The following is a 26,216-nucleotide window of genomic DNA, read 5'->3' as shown; positions in this document are numbered from 1 at the left end:
CTTCGTAGAAAACTGATTAAAGAGACCTAAAAATCTAGTTGACGAGGAGTTGAACTCAAGATCTGTTATTCAAGAGGAAAATGGCATAACCAATCTACCACACTTGGGTGATAGAAAGGTTATACCATTTTTCTCTTTTTATTGACACACACACACACACACACACACACACACACACACACACACACACACACACAGAAGAAGAAGAAGAGAGTTTTAACGTCGTAGGAAACTATCCCAAAAGACGTTAAAGATTAGGTTAGATGTAGACTTACGTTAAATTAGATTTAGGTTTATTTAAGTTAAATTAGATTAGATTTATGTTTATTTTTAGTTAGATTTAGGTTTATTTACGTTAGAGTTAGATTTACGTTATATTAGATTAGATTTAGGTTTATTTACGTTATATTAGATTAGATTTAGGTTTATTTACGTTATTTATCTATTGTTGAAGAGGGAATTGCCATAACCAATCTACCACACTTGGGTGATAGAAAGGTTATACCATTTTCTTCTTTTTATCGTTTAAGATAAGGTTACAAGAAATGGCGAGAAAATGGCGAGAAAATTTCCTTCGCTCACAGCCTTGATAGTCTATGCGGACCAGCAATTCCACCTGCATGTTCAACTGCTGCTACCATACAATAAGCCGTCATGTTCAGCTAATGGAAGAGCAAATTGAGCCTACACAGAAATTAGTGATGCAAGATGACGATTCCAAGGGTCACACACACACACCACATCCCGTCAAATCTAGAGTAAGAATTAAGTGCCTTGAGCAGACATCAGCTACATTGCAAGAATGGTGTACCTGCATGCTACAAATTAAACAAAGATCTACTGTGAAAAGATGTTAAGATGCTGTGAAATGCTACAGCTAGAGAAGAGGCAAAGGGGTTTTGTCCACTACATGCAGTATCATGTAGACGTGGGTGTGTAGATTTCTTGTACCCACAAATATAGGCATTGACCAATAAAGACGAGATTATAACTCGGTGGTTCTGATCTCCGTGCACCTCTAGACCGAGGTGTGTGGGGATTGGACATGACTAGAGAATGTGAGGTAGTTTACAGTGTGAACACAGAGAGAGAGAGAGAGAGAGAGAGAGAGAGAGAGAGAGAGAGAGAGAGAGAGAGAGAGAGAGAGAGAGAGAGAGAGAGGGAGAGAGACGAAGAATGCCAATAGAAGATTAAATTTGTTGTCCAGGTTATAAGTTTTTTACCCTCATTATGAGTAGTGACGAGGATGTGGGGCCGTCCAACCGAAACACCTATCTCTCAACGAGGATCTTATGTCCTTGTAATCATTGCAAGCATGCTGTGCGACGGACAAGGCACGTTTCTTTGCAGCACGTTCGCGAATTTGGCGAGTTCGATCCATCTATTATAGATCGAGTTGTTGCCAATTATAACTCGTTGGACTCTGACGCTGGCCAACAGGCAGCAATCTTAAAACCCAATAGACGTGTTTGCAGGCACTTTGGTCAAGCAGCATATGTGAGGCCACAGATGTAGCCTCTGACAGCTCGGGGGATGATCATGCAGACCACATTCCCAACGAGCCAATGTTTGAGCCCGAGATTGATGAAATGATCGAGACGATCATGGATTCAGAAAGGCTTGTCTATGATGATATGAAAAGTGAAGCCGATACGCCATTGTATAATGGAGCACGTGTGTCTAGATTGAAAGCGCTCCTGGTTCTTCTCAACATGCAGACAAAGTTTGGATGGAGTGACACTAGCATCACAGCGCTTTTCAGGTGATCTATTACAATTAGTTTACTTTAATAAAACTCTAATGTATAATGATCTGATAGATTTTTACACAATTATACCGTATTTTTATGTTGTGTGGATTGCTCAAAGAGCACATACTACCAGAGCTGATAATGTGATGTCAGATTCCCGAGAGGAAGCAAGAAATATTTTGCGAAACTTAGGGATGGATTACAATTCGATCCACTCTTGTCCTAATGACTGCATTCTTTTCAGAGGGGAATACATAGACATGGAGAAGTGTCCGAAATGTGATTCCGAAAGATATTGAGTAGATCTCCACGGAACAAAAATTCCGCAAAAGGTTTTGCGACATTTTCCTCTGCTTCCTCGCATCAAGCATTTCTTCCAATGTAAGTCCATGGCCGCCCTAGCATCATGGCATGAGGATAATAAATCTTCGGATGGTGTGCTACGGATTCTTGCAGATTGTGCAACCTGGAAACATATAGATGGAACATGGTCGTATTTTGCTAGGGAAGCTCGGAATTTGCGCTTAGGCCTGCCTATGGATGGCGTAAATCCATTTGGTCAAAGATCAACATCTTACAGTGTATGACCTGTTGTCATCGTCAACTACAACATTTCCTCGTGGTTGACTACGAAGAAGGGGCACCTAAGGCTAAGCTTGATTGTGCCCAGGCGATATAAAGTGAACAATATGGATGTGTATCTTCGTCCACTATTGGAAGAGCTACAACAATTGTGGATTGGCATAGAAGTGGTGGATATGAGCCGATACCATTAGGAGAAATATGAACCTTGCATGGGCCTTGTAAGGAATCCTAATTTTTAGGGATTAAGGCTAATGGTGTGTAGGGTTAAGGGGACAAGGGCATTCAAGAAGCTAGTTTAGAGTAGGCTTTTCTAGCGTTTTTTTTAGACACATGTAGGATGTGGACCTAAGAGGTCACCTTCTCTCTCTAGCTTTTGAAAAGTGAAAGGAGTAAAGAGGTGTGGCCACATCATCAAAAACGTGGATCACTAAGAGCCAAAATTTGACTTTTAAAAAAAAAAGTTATTTTTACTTATTTTTGACTTAAAACTCCCCCCCAACGTATATCCATATCAAAAAAATATTTTTTGACATTTTTTTAAACTTACAAGCACTAAAAGTCCAATTTTTCAAAAAAAAAAACTCCCCAAAAAAAAAAAACCTTTCTTCTCTCTTCCTCCTCCCTCCTTTCTCCCTCTCCTCTCCCTCCCTGCCCCTTCTCTCCTCCTCCTCCCCTCTCTCCCTCTCTCCCACTGTCCCCTTCTCTCCTCCCATGTTCCTCCCTCTCCCTCCCTGCCCCCTTCTCTCCTCCCTCTCCACTCTCTCTCTCTCTCCCCCACTACCCCCTTGTCTTCTCCCATGTTCCTCTCTCTCCCTCCTCCCTCTCTCTTTTCATCCTTTGCTTCCTCATGCAACAACTACCATGGTGCTCAAGGACATCACAAATCGTATGCATACATATTTGCTTGTTCGCAACGTTTGCATCGAAGGCCGGACGTGAGGGTGAGCAGAGGTCATCCCAGGAACGTCGTAGCATCGGTGAGATGAATGTTGACGATTCTTCAATATCTTGCCAATACCATCACATATTTGAATAAAACACCCCTTTATGCAAGGTAACAATATACTTCTTACTTTTGATTGTGTTCTTCTTATCATAAACTTTGAAGTTTAAGGTGTTGCCTCTACTTGTTTTGTAGTGCTTGGCACAAAGGTTGCTTTTATGCACAAATAGTGAAAGGCTGCAGGTTAGAGAGGCCAAGTGTCACCACTTTTCCTTTAAAACAGTCTTCTTTGTTACATCTTGCAGGTAGGTGCTTCAAATCCATGCTTATTAGGGGTGGTAGTCTCATCCTAATGTATATTTTTATATTGTTTATTCCCAGCTAGATAGAAATACTTGCAAATTTGTACAACATATACTTAACAAGTGTCTTCATTATATAGCTTGCAAATGTTGAATTCATACATGTTTTTGTTACAAGGTGACCTCTTGTTATGCTAGTTGAGTGGCGTTGTTTGCAAGAACGGCTCAAGGAACTGGCATAACATGAAGCTTTTACGGTGGCACAAAGCTCTCCTCAGCGGCAATGTGGCTCCCACTACACCAAAAGTCATTATGCTGACATGAAGAGATCCCTAGTAGGACAATGCAAAAACTTTTCATTAGCAGCAACACACTCTTTCCTAACATGAGGGCACTCCTACCAAAGATATTTTTATGTGATAGGTCACCCCAGGAGCATACCATGTCATGGAATGGATGTAAGAACTATGACCACACTACTCCTTGTAAAGTGTTCACAGATGTATGTTTATCAAAGTTAATGAGAAGAAATTTGGACTTTTTTGTTTGTTGATGTGTAAGAGCACTCTAGGTCTACCATATTTTAGATTTTTTGATAAGTTAAATAAAATTTGTAGTCATTTAAAGTGTAAGTTTGTTTTTGTTTGGTAAGATTGTACATGAGAAGACATAATAAAGTATAAGAGATCTTGACGGAATAAGCCTCGATTAGATTCCTACCATGCACTTGTGACACCAGACCTCTCCTTGAACCTTTTGATTTCTATCATTGTGGGAAGTCTAAGAGTGGTCTATTTTCAAATTTTTAGCAATAACTTTTTTTAAAAGGAAATTTTGGTTATTTTAAAGTTTGTACACAGTCTAGGAGTTCATTCTGATTGTTTTCCTTCAGTTTCAATTTTTGATCGAGGGCACTCCTTGGAAGCCACTTTTGAAGGTGTTAGGGTGAGATTTTGAGAAAGTTTTGTATGTAGGAAATGCAGTCCTTAACACAATAAAAAACATTGGTTCTCTGAGATTTTCAGATTCCATGGTTTTAATGCCCGTTCAAGCCCGTAGATTAAGGAAAAAGTAAGAAATGTCTGTTTTACATCATTTTTTAAGAAATTGCCAACTTGCACGTTGATTTTTGGAAAATCCGAGTAGGATATGATTTTTTTGCATCACACGATAGTCGAAGAGCGCGACGGGATGAACAAATTTATGTGAGACAAGCCCAGACAGATTCATAGCCAATTGAACACTAGAAGCTCTTGAAAACAGCCTAAAAGTCCAACACTTAAATTTTTTTTTTATAAAAAAAACTTACTGCTTGAATTATAACGATGCATAAAAATAAATCCTGTACTTGTCATTTAAGGGCCCCAGGGACCCTCAACATGAGGGGCCACAAGGGCGCGCAAATTTTTTGGATGGCTGATTTGCGCGCCCTTGTGGCCCCTCATGTTGAGGGTCCTTGGGGCCCTTAAATGACAAGTACAGGATTTATTTTTATGCATCGCCATGAGATAGAACTGGGCAAATTGATGTATTCATAGCAAACTCCCCCCCCCCCCCCCCCACAATGGCAAATAGCTAAACATTGTATCATGCCATGCATAAAAATAAATCTTGTACTTGTCATTTTAGGGCCTCAGGGACCCTCAACCGTGTCAAAGTACGTATACTCTAATACAATCATTCCAAACTCTCACATACATACTAAACTCTTTACACATGTCATAGAGACTGGGGCAACGCCCAAGGCACGGCCTACTGAGGCAACGTAACCCCTAACACTTGTTAGCCTCAAAACTGGAACGAGAGGCTTGCAAGTCTTGGAAGGAGGGTGAGGAGGTAGTCTTGGAAGGACGATGCCAAAGTAAAACAATGTGAGGCTTGGAGTGGCCGGAGGCAAGAGCTAGTACCATGTGTCAACCAGAATCCTAGCCTCTTTCATGTAACGATGCAAGAGCTGACTACATCTCTCTCTCTCTCTCTCTCTCTCTCTCTCCTCCCCCCCCAATGCATGTAGCACAACACTTGCTTGTGTAAGCTCGATCTTGCCAACACACACCACCCATTTAGCGCACCAACTTAAGATGGCATCTATACTACTCTATTATGGAGAAAGGAATTTAGGGAAGCCATGTGGCCTAAAAAGCAGCTTGCGCCATCTTGCACCAGTGTGTTGGTGGTCAATGGGGAGCGCGGCGTGGGGGGAGGAAGCTGAAGAAACTTTGTAGGCCCTGAACAATCGAGAGAAAGAAGTCCTCACACGAGGGATACCCAAACACACACACACATAGAGAGAGAGAGAGAGAGAGAGAGAGAGAGAGAGAGAGAGAGACCCCTCTATGCCGTTTGGTTTTTCTGCCCACAGAGTCTGGCCTCCCCCCACGATGAGCCTTGCTCCACTCTACAGTCAATGTCCTACTACGTCATGTTTGTGCTCTCCACACCTCATAAAGGCTTGGTCCCTACAACTGCTACTTGCAAGATTTCTCTCGCTCGGCTCGCGATGACAATAAATTTTTTTGGATCGCACAACACGAGTAGCGAATCCCACCAACATTTTGCACCACCCCACCCCAACCTCATATGCCTTTAGCCAATAGAGCTGGCCCATTGGTAAGAGCGTGGCCACTCTCAAGAGGCACACATGGCAGAGTTTCGCCCCCACTCCTTCTCTCTCTGTAAAGCGTTATTACCCTTTTACACTATAAAACGTTATTACCTAAAAGGGTAATAACGTTTTACATAGGCTACAACGATTCCTTAATGTGGGGCCACTCTCCAGAGGCACAAATGGCAAAGATTTTCCCCCACTCCTTCTCTTAATGCAATAGGTTACCACGGCCCATTCCCACTCCTCTCTCCATGTTGAGCTAGCGACGTTTGGTGTTCCTCGTGTCCTCCACTACCCATAGCTACCTTATCATCATCGATTATCACCAAGCTACAAAGGGAGCCCCTGTAAGCGCCTTACACCTTGAAGACTGCAAATCTCGGTTTCTTGCTTCTTTGTGATCCAGTAGCTCTATGCGAGGCTTGGTAGCTCACTACTGCACATTGCCTTGGTATTCTGCAGGAGGCACCTCTCAACCAGCTGAACAACTTGTTAGTGGCAGCTTAGCCATCCATAACAATGAGAGGAGGCACCTCTGGTGTTTCTGTTGGGCTTGAGCACTAAGTTGGCCCATTTCTTGGCATGCGTACCATTACCCCTCTCTCTCTCTCTCTCTCTCTCTCTTTTGGTGAGTTGCCTGGTGCAGCCATCTATCGAACCATTCCAAACTCCAAAGATGATAGTCATGTATTTTGCAAATAAATATGTTGTTGGTTTCATGTTTGCAAAGAGAAGGCGCTTCTCAACTTCATAGGGAAATAACAGCCTTCTGGAATGAATATGAGGCTCCGCTATCTATGCCGGGAGCACCCAACTATGCGGGCGGGGGGAGAGAGAGAGAGAGAGAGAGAGAGAGAGAGAGAGAGAGAGAGAGAGAAGGGGGCTAAACGCCTGGCAGCTACTACAGTTGCCACTAGGTGCTTTGCTCCTTCCCAGCTAGGTGATGCGTCGACAGGCAACCACTGGGTGCCGCTGGGAGCTCTGCTCCTCCCAGCTAGGTGCTCTCTCTCTGATCAACATCAGCCCGCCACATCAGCAATGGACTCTCTCTCTCTCTCTCTCTCTCTCTCTCTCCTACACACACACACACATACACGCGCGCGCGCACACACACACACACGCTCGTCAACAGGAGCTCGCCATAGTAGGAATGGAATGGAACAGTGGACTCTCTCTCTCTCTCTCACTCACTCTCTCTCTCTCACACACACACACACACACACACACACACACACACACACACACTCTCGGTTGTTCATCAACAGGAGCTCGCCATAGCAGGAATGGAATGGACAACAATGGTCTCTCTCTCTCTAGCGCACTCCCACTCCCGCACTCGGCTGACTGTCCGTATTCCTCCAACCGTTGCGGTAGCCTCCCGACGTACTCTTGGTCCTGGTTGTTCACCACCTTGCTCCCCAGCTCCTACCACGTGGAATGCCTGAAAAGGCTCTTCCATAATATGGTAACATAGATAGATAGATATATATAGATATTGGGGTACAAAAACGATCAGTGTTCGAACCCTCGACCTTGACCACACTATTCTAATAGCTATGGGACGACGATGAAGGAATGGCTTATTCCTGCGGGTTCGAACGATCGGTGTTCGAATCCTCGACCTGCACCGCACTATTCTAATAGCTATAGCTTTGGGACGACGATGAAGGGAGGAATGGCTCATTCCTACGGGTTCTTGTCAAAATGCTGCTTCAATGAAGCGTCGATCTCCCGTTTTCTGTTCGAGAGGCGGATAGCGGGCTTGTTTCCGCTGCCTTCTCCACGTCGTCGCAGTCTTTCTCTGTTTGCAAGAGGAGATGAGGACAGCAGGTACCCATCTCCTTCGTTTGATTTCTCTGAGTATCTGTTATCTGGGTGCAGCTGGAAGCATGCCCCCTCTTGTCCTGATTTTGTTGGGCCGCTGTCGATAAAGCTGACACAGGATTGCCGTGGCCGGGGCCTTTTTACCTCAGCAAATGTGCGTGCAGGGGATATCCTCCTTGTGAGCAACCCTTTTGCTCTGTCTTACAATGACCCCAACAGCGTGCATCTTTATCACATGATCACTTCCATGACCAAGCAATCCTCCAAGGCCCTCCATCAGCTAGCCTCCCTTGCAGGATACTGTGATGAGATCATCGTCCCACCTATGGAGATCTTCGATCCAAATGTCCCCTACTGTGACTTTACAGATCGACAGATGATTAAATATGACCCACATCGCATTGTCAACACGATGAATACAAATTGTTTTGGGGGAGAGGTCAGATTGGCCGATTCGGAGCCTCCAACTCCGCTCAACGGTCTTTGGCTACTGCCCTCTTTTATCAACCATTCATGCACTCCCAATGCAAGCAGGCTCTTTGTTGGAAAAGCCATGTTGATCCTCGCCTCTACTGACATTGAGGCAAATGTGGAAGTCACCATTTCCTACACTGATTGCTTTCTGCCCGTCCACATGCGAGATGAACAGTTGGAAACTCTGGGATGCGGTTTCTTTTGTGAGTGCCAGAGGTGCCTTCTGGAGAGGTCTCTGCAAGAGTGTCTCTTTGATGTTGGCGAACCGTTTCAAGCCATGCATGATGAAGCTGTAGATGAAGTTTTTTCTTTAGTGAAGGGGAAGAAATGCAGCCGCCCAGCGTCATTACATGCATGCATTGAGCTGTTCAAACTTTTTGGCATTGTTTCAAAGAAGTTAGAATCCTCTGATAATGTAACGTTCTCGCAGAAGCAATGGATCCTTGCAAGTTATTCATATGGTTTCCTAGGGAAGTGTTTTGCAGAGCATTTGAGTGGTGACTGTACGCCCTCACAATGGGTTAACAGGAGGGCTGTGAGCCTTGTAGAGTCTATGAAATGCACGGTTCCAGGTATGATGCGCACATTAGCATTCTCTACGATTTTAGCAATGTCAGCAAAGCAGCAAGGTAGCGATGCGGAGTTGATTGAGAGACTCCACAATCTAGCAATGGATGAATGCATTAGAGTATATGGAAAGCAAAGGCAGGAGGTTACCCTTAAGCTCATGGAGCAGTCACTTGATGCCATTCCATTTGTATAAATTGGTTTTGCATTCGTACCTTCAATCTGTCAAGAAGTCCAGAACGGCATCGATAATGCTTGGGTCCATCATTAAGTGTGCAGAACCATTTTGTGAAGTTTGATACTGGTATCTATGTACCTATGTGGCTATTGAGGCATACATTCGCAGAAAATCGCTCGTTTTGGCATCAGTTGGCTCCAAAATTGTCAAAATGTCTTACACCTGGCAGGCGCAGGAAGCAAGTTTCCCCCACGGGGGAGTAAAAAGTCTTTTCACGCCGTGTCTTTTATTCCATGTCCCCTTGTTAGTCCATGGAAGTGCCGTTGTACAAGCAGAAAGGTGGGGCAGACAAAGAGAGAGCGCATCTCTTACATGAGTTCAGGCATGAGGATGCTTTTGCGAGTTGATCATTGCAGAGGAGAAGAGGGAGCTTCTTGAATCTGTTACCACCCAAGATATCAAAGTTTGCAAGCCCAATGGCTCATGCTTCCATAGATACAAGTATCCTTGTTTTTCCAACTTAAGCCTTGTGTACTAGGGGTCATATACCCTATCATCTTCCTTCTAATGCATTTTCCATGCTGTCTCTGCCCTCATGTTATGTGTGATGCCAGAGCATCCGATGTGTCGCTGGGGATAGATGATGATGTTGCCTTGCTCTTCTTCCACGACTATATTCCACTCCCCTGTTGCTTAGCAGTAGCAAGGCTTGATGTTGTCAAGTATATTGGTCTTACCCTCTCTTTCTAATTTTGGCTTTCCATATGAAGTACTTTAACTAGTCATGCAAAAAAAAAATCCAAACTACATATGAAAAGTTTTAGAGGTAAATTTGCTACATTTATGATTTTTTTAAAATTTTGTAAGTTTTCTCACCTCCAAACTCAAAAGTTAGAGGAAATCTCCAAATTTGTAGGTGGGATTACACTATACCTAGGTTTTTCCTTTCAAGCACTATGCTTGATCTCTACTCTTTAGTAGTTAAGATTTCAAAGATGCATCCTAAACCAGCGTATGCTCCCAATGGTAGTCACAAAGCAAAAAACTAGTGTGCCTTGATTGCTTCATTATAATGGTGTGAATTCAAAAAGCGGAGTAGTGTTCGATCTTTTGCCTCACATGCTCGAGGCTTCATAGAATCTATCCTTGAAGCTTTTTCCATAAGCCCTACCACCTCACCAACCAATTGAAATTTAGAGTTGACCAAGATATGGAGAATAATTTGGTGATTATAATCTTTCAAGACGTGTTATTTTATCCCCTCTATTGTTGGAGGGGCACTTAGTTTTGCCTCCAGTGTTAAGGGAAATTCTTACAATAAAATTTTGCGGTTGCATAAGAAATAAAATTTTATAGTTGCAAAAGAGGCTCTTTCCTCACAATGTATGAATGCATGAGTGTACTCAACCATATCTGTCCGCCTGACATATGCTCTCAACTCTCTCTCGCTTGAGCTAAAATAATGCAAAAGGAGGAAAAATAAAGAAAAACTATGTACAAACAGTCTATTTACATGGAGCACATAGGATTTGAAGCTTTGGGTTTGATATTTAAGCTTGTTTTGGCTCACAAACACCCCATACATACTTGGCCCATACATACTTTGTGTGAGAAAGTTTGCACATAAAAAACATCAAACGACGACGAGCACTCATTAAGCATTGGTTTAGGTGTGAACAAGCTCTGTGATAGCATCTTAACAGATAATATTATCTTGCTTAAGCTCTTTGCTTCATTGTTATTGTGATTGAAGGTTGGCTAGAGGCATGCTCCATTTTGGCTTCATTATCCTTGATTTAGTATTGATGGAGTTGGTGATTTCTCACTGATCTTCTCATTGGTATGGAGTGCCTTCTTTGGTATCCATCTTTGAATGGGCAATACACCATCATTCAAGTGATGTGGCCCTTGTTGTGGCTGAGAAGATTTCAGTGTTCAAGCTAGTTTAGTCTTTATAGATTCCCTTAGCCCCTTGGAATTGAGATCTCCTTTTAGCTTTAACCGATTTTCAGGAAAAGTATGCCTCAGCTTAGCCTTGAGCCGGTTGCAAAATCAAAGTGACCGGTTGAGGGGAGGGCAAGAAGGAGAAAATTCCTCTTAAAATACATGGAGAATAGTGTAATTTTGCAAAAATACTGGTTAGTATTGTAAAATTTCCGGTTCAGATTTGTCTTGGAGGGATTTTTGTATGTTTGTGAAAATGATTTTTCCCGAACACTGGCTTTAACATTATCAAATTGGGATTTGGGTTGACTATAGCCAAAAGTTCCTACTACCTATGTATTAGCCTTGTGCAACAAGGAGATCCTTGGCTACCCACCTTTGCACTAGTTTCTTGGAAGGATGGTGGTGGGACTTTAGGCCCTTGTGTTCTTGCTTGAGTAGTGTGTGGCGGCACTTTATAACTTATGATATGTGGAATTGGTAATCGCAAACTCTTTTGACTATGATCATAGAATTCTTGTGCACTTAATTATTTCTAGGTACTCAACCATCCTTTGGACCCGGGGAGGTCACCTAATAAAAACGTAACCTATCACATGAGTTCAACAGAAGGGTATTTAAAGTTCTTGAAACTTACAGAAATCTATATACATAAGGACATTTTTTCAAATTTGAAAAAAAACTTATAGATTTTAAAAGAAAAGGGTACATTATATTTTTAACAAAATTCACAGATAAGGGGTTTCACAAACATGTTTTGAACGCACGTGATATGGTAGTTTTACACTTAGTGAACCCCCCGAGCCTTTGGACATATTGGTGTTTTTTGCTTTGATGTCCACCCATATGTGTTTATCACCATCACTTAGCTTTTACACTTGCACTAGTAATTGTGGCACCAGGACCTACTGTGACTAACATCATGACTTTCTAAGTCAGAGATACTTTGGTTGGAACACCCTTGGGTTTGTCTTGTCAACTTGTGTATTAGCTTCCTTTCAAAAATGGGTTATAACTTATACCTCGTGGATTGGTTGATGTAGGGGTATAAGCTATTTGGAAGTTGGCATGAGGGAGCTCCACTTTTACTTTCCCTTGTGCCTCGGATTGAGTATGGAGTCATGCTCACGCAATCGTTCAATTTTGTTCTATAGTTGAATCCTTTTGAGATGGTACTTTTGAGAGTTTCTAGCTTTTCACTTCTTATTAGATTGGTCTTTAGATTTTATTGCACTTGGGTTAGTTGTGTCTTTTTGCGACTTCTTCTTGAAGCTTGTGTTGAAGCCTTGTCAACTTTTTGACATGTAGCAACAAGAGGACTTTTACCTTTTTCTTTAGGCTTGCTAGTAGCTCGAAAAAAAATTCTGTGATTACACTAACTAGCTTTGCAAGGTCCGCATCGGATTGCACTAAATTCATTTTAGGCAAAACAATTAGATGACATAGAATCATTATTCTTGATGACTAAGTAGTACAGTGTCATAGCCATCTTCGTCACAAAATTTGTTAGTCGGTTGGAGGAAACATGTATCTATTGTAGCTAGGATGCAAAACTTTAATTTTTTATTGACTGAACCACCATCAAGGAATTCTTGATTGACATACTCTTCATCCAAGAATATGTTAGCTTTCATTTTAATTTAAACATGTTATTAGCCAAGGAATCACTTACATTGGCCCCAAATACTAACCTCGCGGTATACTTTGTCATCCTCATTTTGTGGCAAGTGTTGGAATTAGGGTTGGAGAGAAACACACACAGCTTGGAGAAGATGAAGGAAGCTCAAGGCACACAATAGAGAGTGTGTTACTTAGTGTGCAATGGAAAGATAGATATAGCCCTAGAGTGATGGGCGTATATACAATGCACGGGGGAAAAAACCTCCTAAAGAGGGAAAAAATGCCCCGGTGGTCCTATTGTGTTCACACACATCACTACCACATGTATATGGTAACAAATCCCCCCTGGAGTGATGCGGTGAACGAGAGCTGGCACATGAGTAAAGGGAAGTGCCATGCCCAGAGGACAGGATCAGTCCACAAAGGGGAGTAAGCCCAAAGCTTTGCGGAAAGCTTCAAGCTTCTCACGAGACAATGCCTTTGTGAAAAGATCTGCAAGGTTGTCCTGTGTTGGCACATAAGCCAAGCTGATCTCTCCTGTTGAGAGCCTCTCCCTGACATAGTGGTAATGCACCTCAATGTGCTTTGTGTGAGCATGAAAAACTGGGTTCCTCGCAACTGCCAATGTGCTCTGACTGTCAGTGTAGATAGTGTTGGCAATGTCCTGTCCAACACCCAAATCAGCCATAAGGCGTCTGAGCCCTACACACTCAATCGTAGCTGTGAAGACTGCCTTGTACTCAGCCTCACAACTCGAAGTGGCCATAGTAGGTTGCTTCTTGCTCAACCATGATATACATGAACTGCCAAGCATGAAACAAAAACCACTTGTGGACACTCGCGTGTCAGAACAACCAGCCCAATCTGACATCTCAACTTACTAAATGAGGAAGGGTTGATCTAACCTTAGTCTATAGCTTTTCCTTTTCATTTATAAAAACCATAAACTTACCTTTTGATTAATTAGCTCGGGTGAAAGACCTTTGCACAAACCTTGGAGGCTTATGAAGCGAACTTGGGGCTACATCATACCTACTAATTTAGGACCTGCTAGATTATGATAAACTTTTGGTAAAAGTAAAACTCACCCTTTGGGCTTTAAAACTTCCACCTCCTGTGCAAAACCTTATCACAATGCTTTGGAGGTGTCGTCAAGGTGCTCCCAAAACCTGCTAAATTTAGACATTTTGCGATAAGTTAGAATTTCAGCCTGAGGCTTTCCGAACTTCATATTTGAAAGCTAAAGAGTGTTGGAATTAGGGTTGCAGAGAAACACACACAGCGACAAGACAAAGGAAGCTCAAGGCACACAATAGAGAGTGTGTTACTTAGTGTGCAATGGAAAGATAGATAGCCCTACAGTGATGGGCATATATACAATGCATGGGGGGAAAAACCTCCTAAAGAGGGAAAACATGCCCCGGCGGTCCTAGTGTGTTCACACACATCACTACCACATGTATATGGTAATAAATCCCCTGTGGAGTGATGCGGTGAACGTGAGCTGGCACATGAGTAAAGGGAAGTGACATGCCCTGAGGACAGGATCAGTCCACAAAGGGGAGTAAGCGCAAAGCTTTGCGGAAAGATTCAAGCTTCTCACGAGACAATGCCTTTGTGAAAAGATCTGCAAGGTTGTCCTGTGTTGGCACATAAGCCAAGCTGATCTCTCCTGCTGAGAGCCTCTCCCTCACATAGTGGTAATGCACCTTAATGTGCTTTGTGCGAGCATGAAAAACTAGGTTCCTCGCAACTGCCAATGTGCTCTGACTGTCAGTGTTAATACTGTTGGCAGTGTCCTGTCCAACACCCAAATCAGCCCCATAAGGCGTCTGAGCCATACACTCAACCGTAGCGATGAAGACTGCCATGTACTCAGCCTCACAACTCGAGATGGCCACAGTAGGTTGCTTCTTGCTCAACCATGATATACATGAACTGCCAAGCATGAAACAAAAACCACTTGTGGACACTCACATGTCAAAACAACCAGCCCAATCTGGGTCCGAAAAAGCATGTAAGTCTGGCGACAATGATCCCCCCTTGGGATAAAACAAGCCAAGATGTAAAGTGCCACTAAGGTAGCGGAAAATCCTCTTGACAGCCTGCCAATGCTTAGACCTTGGGCTATGCATAAATCTGCTGACCTGTGAGACTGCAAACTAAATATCCGGCCTCGTGTTGCATACATAAATGAGGCATCCAACAGCAGTTTGGTAAAGAGTGACATCTGCAGGATCACCAGCATCATGAAGACTCAATTTCAAACCTGTTTCCATGGGAGTGGCAATAGGTTTGCAATCCTCAAGTCCAAACTTACATAGCAATGTCTCTATGTAACTTTTCTGACACAAGGCAATACCACCATCACACTGCTTAAAGTATATACCCAAGTAATGATGCAACAACCCCAAATCTTTCATCTTGAAAGTAGCATTCAAATCAGCCTTAAATTCAGCAATATGTCTCTCATTTGGTCCAGTGATCAGCAAATCATCGACATAAAGAACGAGAATGAGAGGACATCACCCTCACGCTTTACATACAATGTGCTTTCCGTTGGACTGTTATTACAAAAGCCTTGTTTGACCACATCAATGTAAGCTTTCTCATACCAAGCATGAGGAGATTGCTTCAACCCATACAAAGCCTTCTTACCTCTGCACACTTTGTCCTCTTGTCCTTTTATGACAAAACCGCGAGGCTGCGTTACATAAACTTCCTCAAATATGTCACCATTCAAGAAAGCAGTAACAATGTCTGATTGATGTAGATCCCAACCAAAATGAGCTGCCAATGCACATAGAAAACGCACAGTAGTCATTCGACAAGTGGGAGCAAAAGTCTCTTCATAATCTATGCCTTTTTGCTGTGCATAACCCTTTGCAACAAGTCGAGCCTTATGGCGATCGATCTCACCATCCTGCTTGTGTTTCAACTTGTAAACCCACTTCGTACCAATGGCCTTTTTGCCAGGAGGCAAATCACATAAAGTCCATGTGTCATTTTCTATAAGTGCATCATATTCTGATTGCATGGCAGCCATCCAATTTTTTGAATTTTGTGCTTCATCAAAAATCAGTGGCTCCTCAACATCATGTAAGCTAGACACAGCCAAAGCATAACAATATGATGTATAAGATGCATGGCGAGAACCTGACCGAGTACGACTAGACAAAGGTGCATCAAATTTACTGTCACGCAAGGTGTGCACCAGCCATTTTGGCATACCTCTAGCCTGCTCATTTTCAGTCCTTTCCTCATCAAGTACATCATGTACATCTGCATCAGTAATAGGCTGATCTAGAACATTTTCAGAAACCCCCATAGGCTGTACATTTGCCTCATTCGAACTTACATTCGTATTTCCACCACTGAAAAGAGGCAACAAAGTGTCATAAATGTCTTGTGAGCTTACATTACTGTCTCTAGTACATGACAGCAAGGGCTGAACAGAATCTTCCACAAACACTACATCCCGTGAAACCAGAATACGTTTTGTTTGCGGATGATACAACCTGTAACCTTTGCTTTCAGCACTATAACCAACAAAAATACATTTAACAACCTTATCATCCAATTTTCTGCGCTGCACTTGTGGCACCAAAGCATATGCCAAACAGCCAAAAACACGCATGTGCTCAATAGAAGGCTTTCTATCATGCCATGCTTCATATGGAGTAATAGACTGCAAAGCTTTTGTGGGACACCTGTTAAGTACATAAGTGGCACACATAATGGCCTCAAGCCAAAAAGAATGCGGCAAAGCTTGACTTTTGACCATACATCGTGCCATTTTCGTCAGTGACCTGTTTTTCCTCTCAGCAACACCATTTTGCTGAGGTGTATAAGGCACTGTACATTGGTGTTTTATCCCACGACTAACCAGAAATTCATTAAATTCATGAGACATATACTCCCCCCCTCGATCAGAACGGAGGGTGCCCATAGTACATTTCGAGACATTTTCAGCCATAGCCAGAAATTGTTTGAAGCACATAAAAACTTCGGACTTCGCTTTAAGCGGAAATACCCATGCATGCCTAGAGTAATCATCAATGAAAGTCACGAAGTACAGGTAATTGCCCAAGGACGGAGTTTGCATGGGCCCACAAACATCACTATGCACAAGCTGCAACCTGCATGTGGCCCGAACTGAACCATCCTTTGGAAACTTAGAACACTGCATCTTACCCAAAATACAGCCTTCACAAACATGTTTGACAGGTGCTTCAAGAGGTGGCAAAGAAGAAACCATATCAGATTTCTGCAAACGCAGCAAACTGGCAAAATTCAGATGACCAAAACGTGCATGCCAAAGTTTTGCATCTAAAATAGCCCTTGAATCTGCAACAGCATTTGCAAAATTTTGTCCACACTTGTCATATAAAGTGAGCTTATATAGCCCATGGCACAAAAGCCCATATGCAACAACTTCATCTCCAAAACTGAGATCATGAACTATACATCTGTCATCCACAAATTTGACTACAAGTCCAAGCCTAGCAAGTGCGGATACAGACAAGAGATTCTTCTTGATCCTAGGTGTTGGGGTATAGGCGTCTGTGCCTTGCCCGGCCGCCCAGAGTCTGGGCGCCCACTGACTTGTATACCTTATACATAGCATAAGTGTATAGGGGGCTGCTCACTCTTGGAGTCTCCCCACCCACATCGTGTCTGTCTCCTTCTCTCTCTCTCTCACTCTCCGTCTGTGGTGCTCCCCGATCCCCTTCAATTGGTATCAGAGCTATGGTGACCGCGGAGAGCACGACGGCTTTGAGAGCTTCGAGGCGATAGCTCGCTCGCTCTCAATGGTGGAGTTCGATCGCGGAGTTTCATAGAGAGCGATTTTAGCTTGAGGAGCATTGTCTTTGGAGCTTAGGAGCTTGGTGTGGTCAAGCTTGGTCGAGGAGGCGGTTGCGGCTTCCTTGGTGAGAGGAGCTTTTGAGCTCAGTGGAGCTCGTTAGAGAAGTGCTCGACGGAGGAGAGCTTGACATTCGAGTGCTTGGATGCTGTTGTGGCAGAGCTCTTGTGTTGGAGCTTGCATTGAGAGGACATTGCATCACGCAGAGTGGAGCAGGAGCAAGTTCAAGACTGTGTGCAGCTCGTTTTTGCCATTTTCGGGCTCTAAAACGCAGTTTTTTGCGTAGCTCCGTCATACAGAGTCAGATCTACATGATCCAGGAGTCTAGGTCAGGGTTTTGGCACGCTCCGGACGCAATGGTGATGTCTATTTGCTGAAATTATGCTTTGAATTACAGCAGGTACAGCAGCAAGTTTATTTGTGCACTCTCGGGTCCCAAAAACACTGTTTTTGGCATAGCTTTCACACCCGGACTCGGATACATATGATCCAGGAGTCTACCTTGGGGTTTTGGCACGCTCCGGACGCGCTCGTCATATCAGAATTTTAAAATTCTGAATGCTGAATTTTCTGCAGCAGCAGTTGTTTATTGTGTGTCGAGGATTCCACACATGGTTTGCTCTCAGATGTGAGAGTGATATTTGCTGCAAGTTTCCTCACAGGTGGGAGGATACGATGTATGCCTTATGTGGTTTGATGCTCAGGGAGACTAATGTGATTGCATTTTGAGCTCGGCAATGTATGCCTCGAGCATGTTTTTTGGCAGTCACAGGTAGAGCAGATATTTGTGTACTAGATTTGCAGGTGTTTGCAATGATGTATGCAAAGTGTGGAGATTGGTGCATGCATTTGGAGTACGGTTTGATGCGCTTTGGTTGCTCATGGTTTTGAGCGTGCAGTCAGTTTGGTTACTGGTTTTGTGGCCGTTTTACTGACGAAACTCTGGCGAAATTTTCCCAGGAGTTTTATGCGCATCATTTATGCGATCTAGGTAGAGATTGCGGGTTGCACTCAGCATTTGTGTGCGGTGTTCTCTGCAGGTGGGAGATTTGTGCGTGTGTATGCATCGATACCGCACATTGTGGGCTTGGTGATTAGCTCACGGGTTTGACAGGCGTACAGTTATCTTGGCACACTCACAGGAGTGAGTATTGTGATGTATGCTTGTGTGGCTACGAGCTAGGTAGCCGGATTCGAGCACTAATGGCTTGAGGTTTTTCAGCAGGTTTCAGCTACAGGTTTACAAGTTTACAGGCAGGTTTGAGGGCTTATTTGGGCGCTGAATTTTCAGCCATTGTTTCCTCTTTGCAGGTGTCCATGTATGGCTCAGTTGTAGGCTGATTTGGGACACATTTGTGACTTGTTTATGCAGCTGTTTAAGAGCTGAATTTTGGGGCTGATTTGCAGCCATATCTTACAGCCATACTTGCAGACTTTTGTTGATGCAACTCGAGCCAGTTTAGGGCTGATTTGGTTGACATTTGCTACTCATTGTTGCTTGCTCTTTTGTGAGCATTATGGCTGATTTTTCATTTGACTTCCAGCGTTATGGTCTGACACAGTTTGATGGTGTAGATTTTGTTGCTTGGAAGGAGCATATGCTTGTTGCATTGGCAGATTTGGGGCAGGATAAACCCTTGCATGGTTTATCGGCGAAGCCCAAGTCTATGCGTGATGATGATTGGCAGGATCTTGATGAGTTAGCAATGTCTACGATTTGTTTGCATCTGGTTGAGTCTGTTTACTGGCAGGTCTCGAGGGAGACTACAACTCATGCTTTATGGCAGAGTTTACATGCTATGTACGCGACATCCATGTCTACAGGGGAGTCTAGTTCCACTTCTATGTCCATGGGAGAGATTGGTCCCACACGCAAGTCTCGACGGCATAGAGACTTGACATGTTGCCATTGTGGACATAGAGGGCACATTAGGCGTCGATGTTTCAGGCGTTTGAGACAACGGAGGCGACAGATGCGTGATGCAGATTTGGGCATGACAGATGCTAGTGAGATCAGTACGGTGGTTACTGAGTATGCTTGTGACGGCGATGTCACATTTACATCTAGCTTGTCTTCAGACGATCTTATGTCTACGGATTGCATATCGGATTGCACATTGTCTTCACATTGGTTACTAGATTCAGATGCTGCTTTCCATGTCACGTCGCATCGTGAGTGGTTTAGCACGTTTTCTAGTGGGAGACTTGGTTGTGTGCACATGGCTGATGGTGCTGTGTATGACATTGAGGGTACAGGAGACGTATGTTTGTCCTTGCCCAGTGGTATGAGATTTACCCTGCGTCATGTGCGTTATGTGCCAGATCTGAGACGGGATTTAATCTCAGTCAGACAGTTACGGGATAGTGGATGTCAGATTTCGCTACGAGAGCGAGATTTTGTGATGCATTTGGGTTCGCTAGTGATTGCGAGAGGTGCCAGGAGTGGTACAGGTTACCCATTGCATGTGGATCACGTGAGAGACGGTGTTGTCTCTGTGATCACGCAGCCAGGTAGACAGCGAGAGAGCAGGCGAGTCTCTTTTGCTTGTGGGTTGCAGGATGCTTTGCATGGAGTGCAGAGTAGTGAGCTCGTTGTGCACACAGTTGGGGCACGACTTGAGCAGTCACACAGAGAGGTGACAGAGTCAGACATGCATGCTTTGCTAGTGACTGAGCAAAGTAGAGACTCAGTTGTGCTAGATACTTCTATGCAGGATAGACAGGTAGAGCGGTCTTGCTCTAGTGAGTCACGACAGGAGGACGTTGTGCAAGAGTCTATGCATACGGAGTTAGAGCATGAGAGCTCTAGTGAGTCACAACAGATTGAGTGTTCATGTTTGCAGTGGATGATTGCAGAGGAGGCTGAGATGTCAGCGATTATGCAGTCATTCCTTTCTATGCTCGACAGTGAGCATGGGGATATAGTTGTGCAGGATATGTCTTCCAGCAGACACCTAGAGCAGCTGGTTTGCTCTGAGGTTGCACGACAGGTTGATGCGTCTTTTGCGGACAGTCAGGAGATGCATGTGGCTGACACGCCTTGTCAGTCAGAGATGCCTATTGCCAGGGACATATATGTTGATGCATGCTCCGTAGAGCTAGCAGGGCCCGCTAGCATTGCATCGACATTCGGTGGTCTCATGTATGAGATGTTGATCTTGAGACCGGATATCGCAGCTGCAGTGGGAGCATTTGCAGTTGGGGTTGTCAGTCGTTTGTTGACTGATGATGGCATAGTGCACGAGGGAGATATGCAGGTATTGCGTACATACTTGCAGTACGTGTGCGGTACGTCTGGTGGTGTATGGACTTACACGGGAGCAGGACAGCCGGATGCACACGATCACAGCCAGCCAGTGGGCATCGGTTGAGAGCGGTTTTCTCTCGCCTTTTTTTAGTCTTTAGACTAGGTTCCCTTGCTTAAAGGCACAGTCGCCTTTAAGTGGGAGGTTGTTGGGGTATAGGCGTCTGTGCCTTGCCCGGCCGCCCAGAGTCTGGGCGCCCACTGACTTGTATACCTTATACATAGCATAAGTGTATAGGGGGCTGCTCACTCTTGGAGTCTCCCCACCCACATCGTGTCTGTCTCCTTCTCTCTCTCTCTCACTCTCCGTCTGTGGTGCTCCCCGATCCCCTTCACTAGGTACATAAAGTGCATCAACAAGTGTGAAGGAACTGCCATTAGCAGCAGTGAGCACAATATTTCCAACTCCCTGAAACGGATAAGAGGTGTTGTTGGCACAAGTGACTGAATTCCCATGAGGGACAGACTCAAGAGAGATAAACAATTCACAATGTGAGGTAATGTGCTTTGTAGCACCACTGTTGAAATACCACACATGTGAATCTGCAGCAACTGACAAACATGCATCATGGAAAGGAGGATTGTAAGTGCACTCTGCGCTAAAAGCCCATTCTGCATCAATATCAGCAACACAGTCTCCTTTCACAGAAGACTCAACAATGGCTGCATTTGTAGTGGAACCAGCATTTGCAGTGGAACCACCCTCTTTCTTCTTAGACTCTTTGGCCTTCAACTTAGGACACGACTTGATCAAGTGATCATTGGCTTTACAATAATGGCAATGCATCTTCTTTTTTCCCTTATCACCAGAATTGCCAGATGAAGTACTGCCAGTAGAAGCATTAGGAACAGAATTTTTGCCACTCGCAGCAGAACCATAAGAAGTGGCTGCATTACTGTTACCACCCTTTCTTTGAGAAGGAATAAAAGCCTGTTCAACTGCACGCTGCCTAGTCCTGTTTTTTCTAAAAAGTGACTCTTGCAACAGCAATGTGCATAATGCATCAAACTTGACAACTTTAGGATTTCCTTGGGTCATCAGTCTCCAAGTACTAGCAAAAGTCTGGTAGGAATCTGGTAAGGCATCAAGAACAGTCTGCACAATGGAACTGTCTGAAATGACTTCACTTGCAGAAATAAGCTGCTCATTGATATCCTTGACACTAGCAAGGAAAGTGTTCATATCATCTTCCTCATGCATAATCTTTGACTCGAGCTCTTTACGCAGCAAAGCAATTTTAGCCTCATTGCGGCTTGCATAAAGACCTGCTAAAATATCCCAAGCCTGTTTTGCAGATTTTGTTGAACGGATGTGAGGAACAATGGTGCGCTTCACAGACAACGCAATCAAGGCATGAGCCTGCGCATCCTTAACATCCCAACGATCTTGTTCTGCCGTAGGCAAAACAACTCTAACAGCTGCAATCCTTGCAGCAAGACCTGCAACATCCTCAACATCGCCTACATCCTCAGAACCAGGACGTACATCAATGCCCTGCACAATGTTCCAGACACCCTTTGACACAAGAACATGTTGCATCATATAAGCCCACATAGGGTAGTTGTCCCCATCCAACCTGTCCTCAGCAGCAAACATCTTGAACACATCTGTGTTGTTATTGTCAGCCATGGTAAATGTTGCACCTGATGTGAAAACTGCCCGAAAATAGGAGAAACGGAGCGGGAACAACCTGTGCTATATAGCACAAACCGTAGAAGACTATAAGGCACCTGTTATGCAGAAAACGGCACTGACAAAAATTCTGCACAAAATGACGAAATAGCCTGTGCAGTACTGCCTGTGGTGGAAACGGAGGCCGAAATGAGCCCAAATCAAAATTCTGAGCAGACCGAGCTCTACGAGGTCTCCCAAAATATTTGTCGACCTGCGAACGCTTGCCAAAGCTCACTGAGCAAACGAAGCTCTACGAGCTCTCCCAAAAAAAAATTCGACCTGCGAATGCTCGCCAAAGCTCACTGAAATCGGAGGAGCAGCTGGAGACTAAGCCCGGGAGGACGTGACCTGCTCTGATACCAATTTTTGGAATTAGGGTTGCAGAGAAACACACACACCTTGGAGAAGACGAAGGAAGCTCAAGGCACACAATAGAGAGTGTGTTACTTAGTGTGCAATGGAAAGATAGATAGCCCTAGAGTGATGGGCGTATATACAATGCACGGGGGAAAAAACCTCCTAAAGAGGGAAAAAATGCCCCGGAGGTCCTAGTGTGTTCACACACATCACTACCACATGTATATGGTAACAGCAAGGTTTTCTTTGTGACTTGGGGAAGAGTTGTTGTAGCATTGGCTCCTCATTTGAGGGCCCTATAGGCCAATTGTTATTTCTCTAGCTTGGGCTCTTGTCACCTCTCTAAGTAGGATTAATTCACACTCAGTTTGTCCAATGTGATCGTAACTCTAAACAAAAATGAAACATCATTCATTGTAGCAAAAATCTTGAAGGGACCATAAAAGCGTGGAGCAAGTTTTAACAAAAAAGTAGTATCAATACTTGTAATCGTGTGTTTTCTAGTTTGAAGCATAACATAATCACCTTCCTTAAACTCGTGTGCCTTTTGATGTTTACTAGTATGTTTATTGTAAAGTTTCTATGAATCCTTGATAGCAAAATGAACACTGCATAAATATCATGAAAATTTACTGTGAAACCATCAAGCGCAGGCACAACATTAGAAAGATGTGAAGCATGAGTAGGAAGAGAACGGCCATACACAATCTCAAATGGAGATTTACTTGTAGTAGAGTGAGTAGTATTGTTATAAAAAAATTGTAAAATATGCAGATAATTATTCCATTGCTTGGGTTGAGAAGAAACAAAAGCGCATTCAATAAATCAATGATGCCACAATTAGTTACTTCCGTTTGACCATTAGAATCAAGATGAAATGTAGAAGTAAAATCAAGTTTAGTACCCAAGATTCTCACTAAAAAACTTGGAATCTCAATCAAGTATTATTACCTTTGGCAAACCATGATCCGGAAAAATAGAGTTAAGAAAAACAAGTGCAGCTTGATATGTTGTGAGAGTTTTCTTACAGGGGGAATGAAATATTCTTGTTTAGGAAAACGATCAATAGGAGTATGAATCATATAATGATTATGAATAATGAGTGAAAAATCGGTAACAAAATCCATAGAAATGTGCTTCCAAGGTTTTTCAAGAATGGGGAGAGGATGTAAAAGACCCGATGTTTTACCTGTCATCACTGTTTTGATATTTTGGCAGATCAAACAAGATGAAACATAGCGCTCGACATCACTTTTCATGGTGTGCCAATAAAAATCACAACATAAGTTTTGAAATATAGCAACAAACCCTCTATGTCTACCATAGGGTGGTTTGTGCAACTCTTCAATACACACAATTTATGTTTAAAATAAAGAAAATATTATGTATTCCAAAAATGTGTGCACAAAAAAATGTCGAGTATATGTAGCCATGTGGTTTCGCAAAACCTACAAAAGCTCGGAAGTTGACCGAAATTTGGGGTTCTCCAACTTTTATAGATCCAAATTCAAAAAAGGCTGGGAATTGACCTCTGCAGGGCATAGAGAACCAGCTGGTCAAGTTTTATGCCAAAATCCTATAAAACAAGGATCACGATCCATGTACTTTTTGATCATTTGGGGCTGAGATTTGAGTAATAGATAGTTGATACAACTAGAAACAACTTTCTTAACAGGCACATCAAAAAATTACAAAAAGTTGGTCAAATCACCAAAACGTCAAAAGCTAGCCAAAAATCGCAAAGTAGACATAAAATTTTGCTTTCGATTGGCAAAAAAGTAAGGGTTTGGGAGTAGACTATTGACATTGTAAGTAACCAGCATGCCAAGTTTGGGGTCCAGATTTGATGGAACATGGATCGCGGTCCATGTATCTTTTTTGATTTTTTGGACAGAAACCACACCAACCTGTAGTAACAGGGAACATTACAAACAAAAATTTCAAAAGAAAGATAGTCAGAAAAGTCCACAAATTGGGTCAAAAGTGGGCAAAATCACTTCAAGACCAAAAACCACCCAGCAAACTTAGGGTTTGACTTTTGGGTGACCTAAACTGATCCAAATCACACAAAAAGCATATAGTTGAGATCAATAGACCAATGACAAGTTGTGTACCAAGTTTCATCAACATCTAACACGAAGGTACATGGATCACAATCCATGTTCCTGTGCCAAAGATTGAGTTCGGACTTGTAACATAGCTAGAGCTAGTCACAAGGATCATAGTGGTCTTCTCAAAATTTAATTTGGACTTGATTTGTGGATTTTACACGCAAAATAAAAATTTATATCAAAAGTGTAATAAAATTTTGTCTACTTCATATTTTGACTAACAGAGCGGCTATAAACTCATAACCACCAAGTGCTTTTTGTACAAATGAAAGATCTAGAGTATGCGGCTCAAAGTGTTTTCAATCAGAGGAATTGGATGCAAATAAGGTAGCAGGTCAAGGTTTTGCAATAGTGATTTCTTGATGTATTTGCAATTAGGTAGACTATATCAAAGTAGAAACCCAGTTGTAAGAGACCAGGTTAGTCACATTTCAACCAAAGAGGGTGTTAACCAAGGACCTTTGCCGATGAAACTATTTTACCTAAATTTTCAATTTGAAAACGAATAAGGTGCAAAAATTTACACAGATGGTATGGATCGCTATTGTGTGAAATTGGAAGAAAGACTAAGTGAGTTCAAGGACATAGTGCCTGTGGACTATAATGGTGATTGATACTTCAATGATGAGGGTACCATGTACTTAGTTTTGCAAGATTCCTATATTGTGGACAAATGGGGATTAACAGGCACCAAGGATAAGGTTGATGTCAAGCCTGAAGACAAGCCTCCAAAGCTGGACATCCCTAATGCTAAGCTTAGGTGAGTGAATATGGCAACTCGAGTCAACACCGACAATACACATTTGGGTTTGTACAAGTACAATAATGGAGAGAAAATGCTTTATTACAAGTGTGACAAGCCCAACATAGAAGAGTTATCAAATCAAAAATTCTTGTATGTTTTTACATACGAGGAAGGTAGAGATAACCAAATGATAATGGTTGATAAATATGGAAGAAGGTACTCTAGAGAGATATACGTACTTTGGAGGACCTCTTCATTAGTACTATGTCACTTCTAGCACTTATAGACCGACTATATCAAAGATGAGACCGATTGTCTTAGGCACTTTGATGTAGATTGCAAGGAGCTTGAGAGATATACATACT

At 43.1% G+C, this 26,216-nt stretch overlaps 1 protein-coding gene across 1 annotated transcript; it reads left to right on the top strand.

Moving 5' to 3' along the window:
* The first annotated feature begins 7,755 nt into the window (after window positions 1–7,755).
* On the top strand, window positions 7,756–9,967 carry LOC147454728 (uncharacterized). The gene has a single exon (XM_086517414.1). The coding sequence runs from the start codon at window positions 7,756–7,758 to the stop codon at window positions 9,247–9,249; it is 1,494 nt and encodes a 497-aa protein (XP_086373540.1). The 3' UTR covers window positions 9,250–9,967.
* The last annotated feature ends 16,249 nt before the right edge of the window (window positions 9,968–26,216 follow it).

This window comes from Adiantum capillus-veneris, chromosome 7, assembly GCF_014529385.1.
Source record: "Adiantum capillus-veneris isolate H3 chromosome 7, ASM1452938v2, whole genome shotgun sequence".
NCBI classification, from domain to species: domain Eukaryota; kingdom Viridiplantae; phylum Streptophyta; class Polypodiopsida; order Polypodiales; family Pteridaceae; genus Adiantum; species Adiantum capillus-veneris.
This window is presented reverse-complemented; position numbering and strand designations above follow the sequence as displayed.

Coding starts and splice junctions, on each gene's coding strand:
- LOC147454728 (XM_086517414.1), top strand. CDS start 7,756: ATGAAGGAATGGCTTATTCCTGCGGGTTCGAACGATCGGTGTTCGAAT.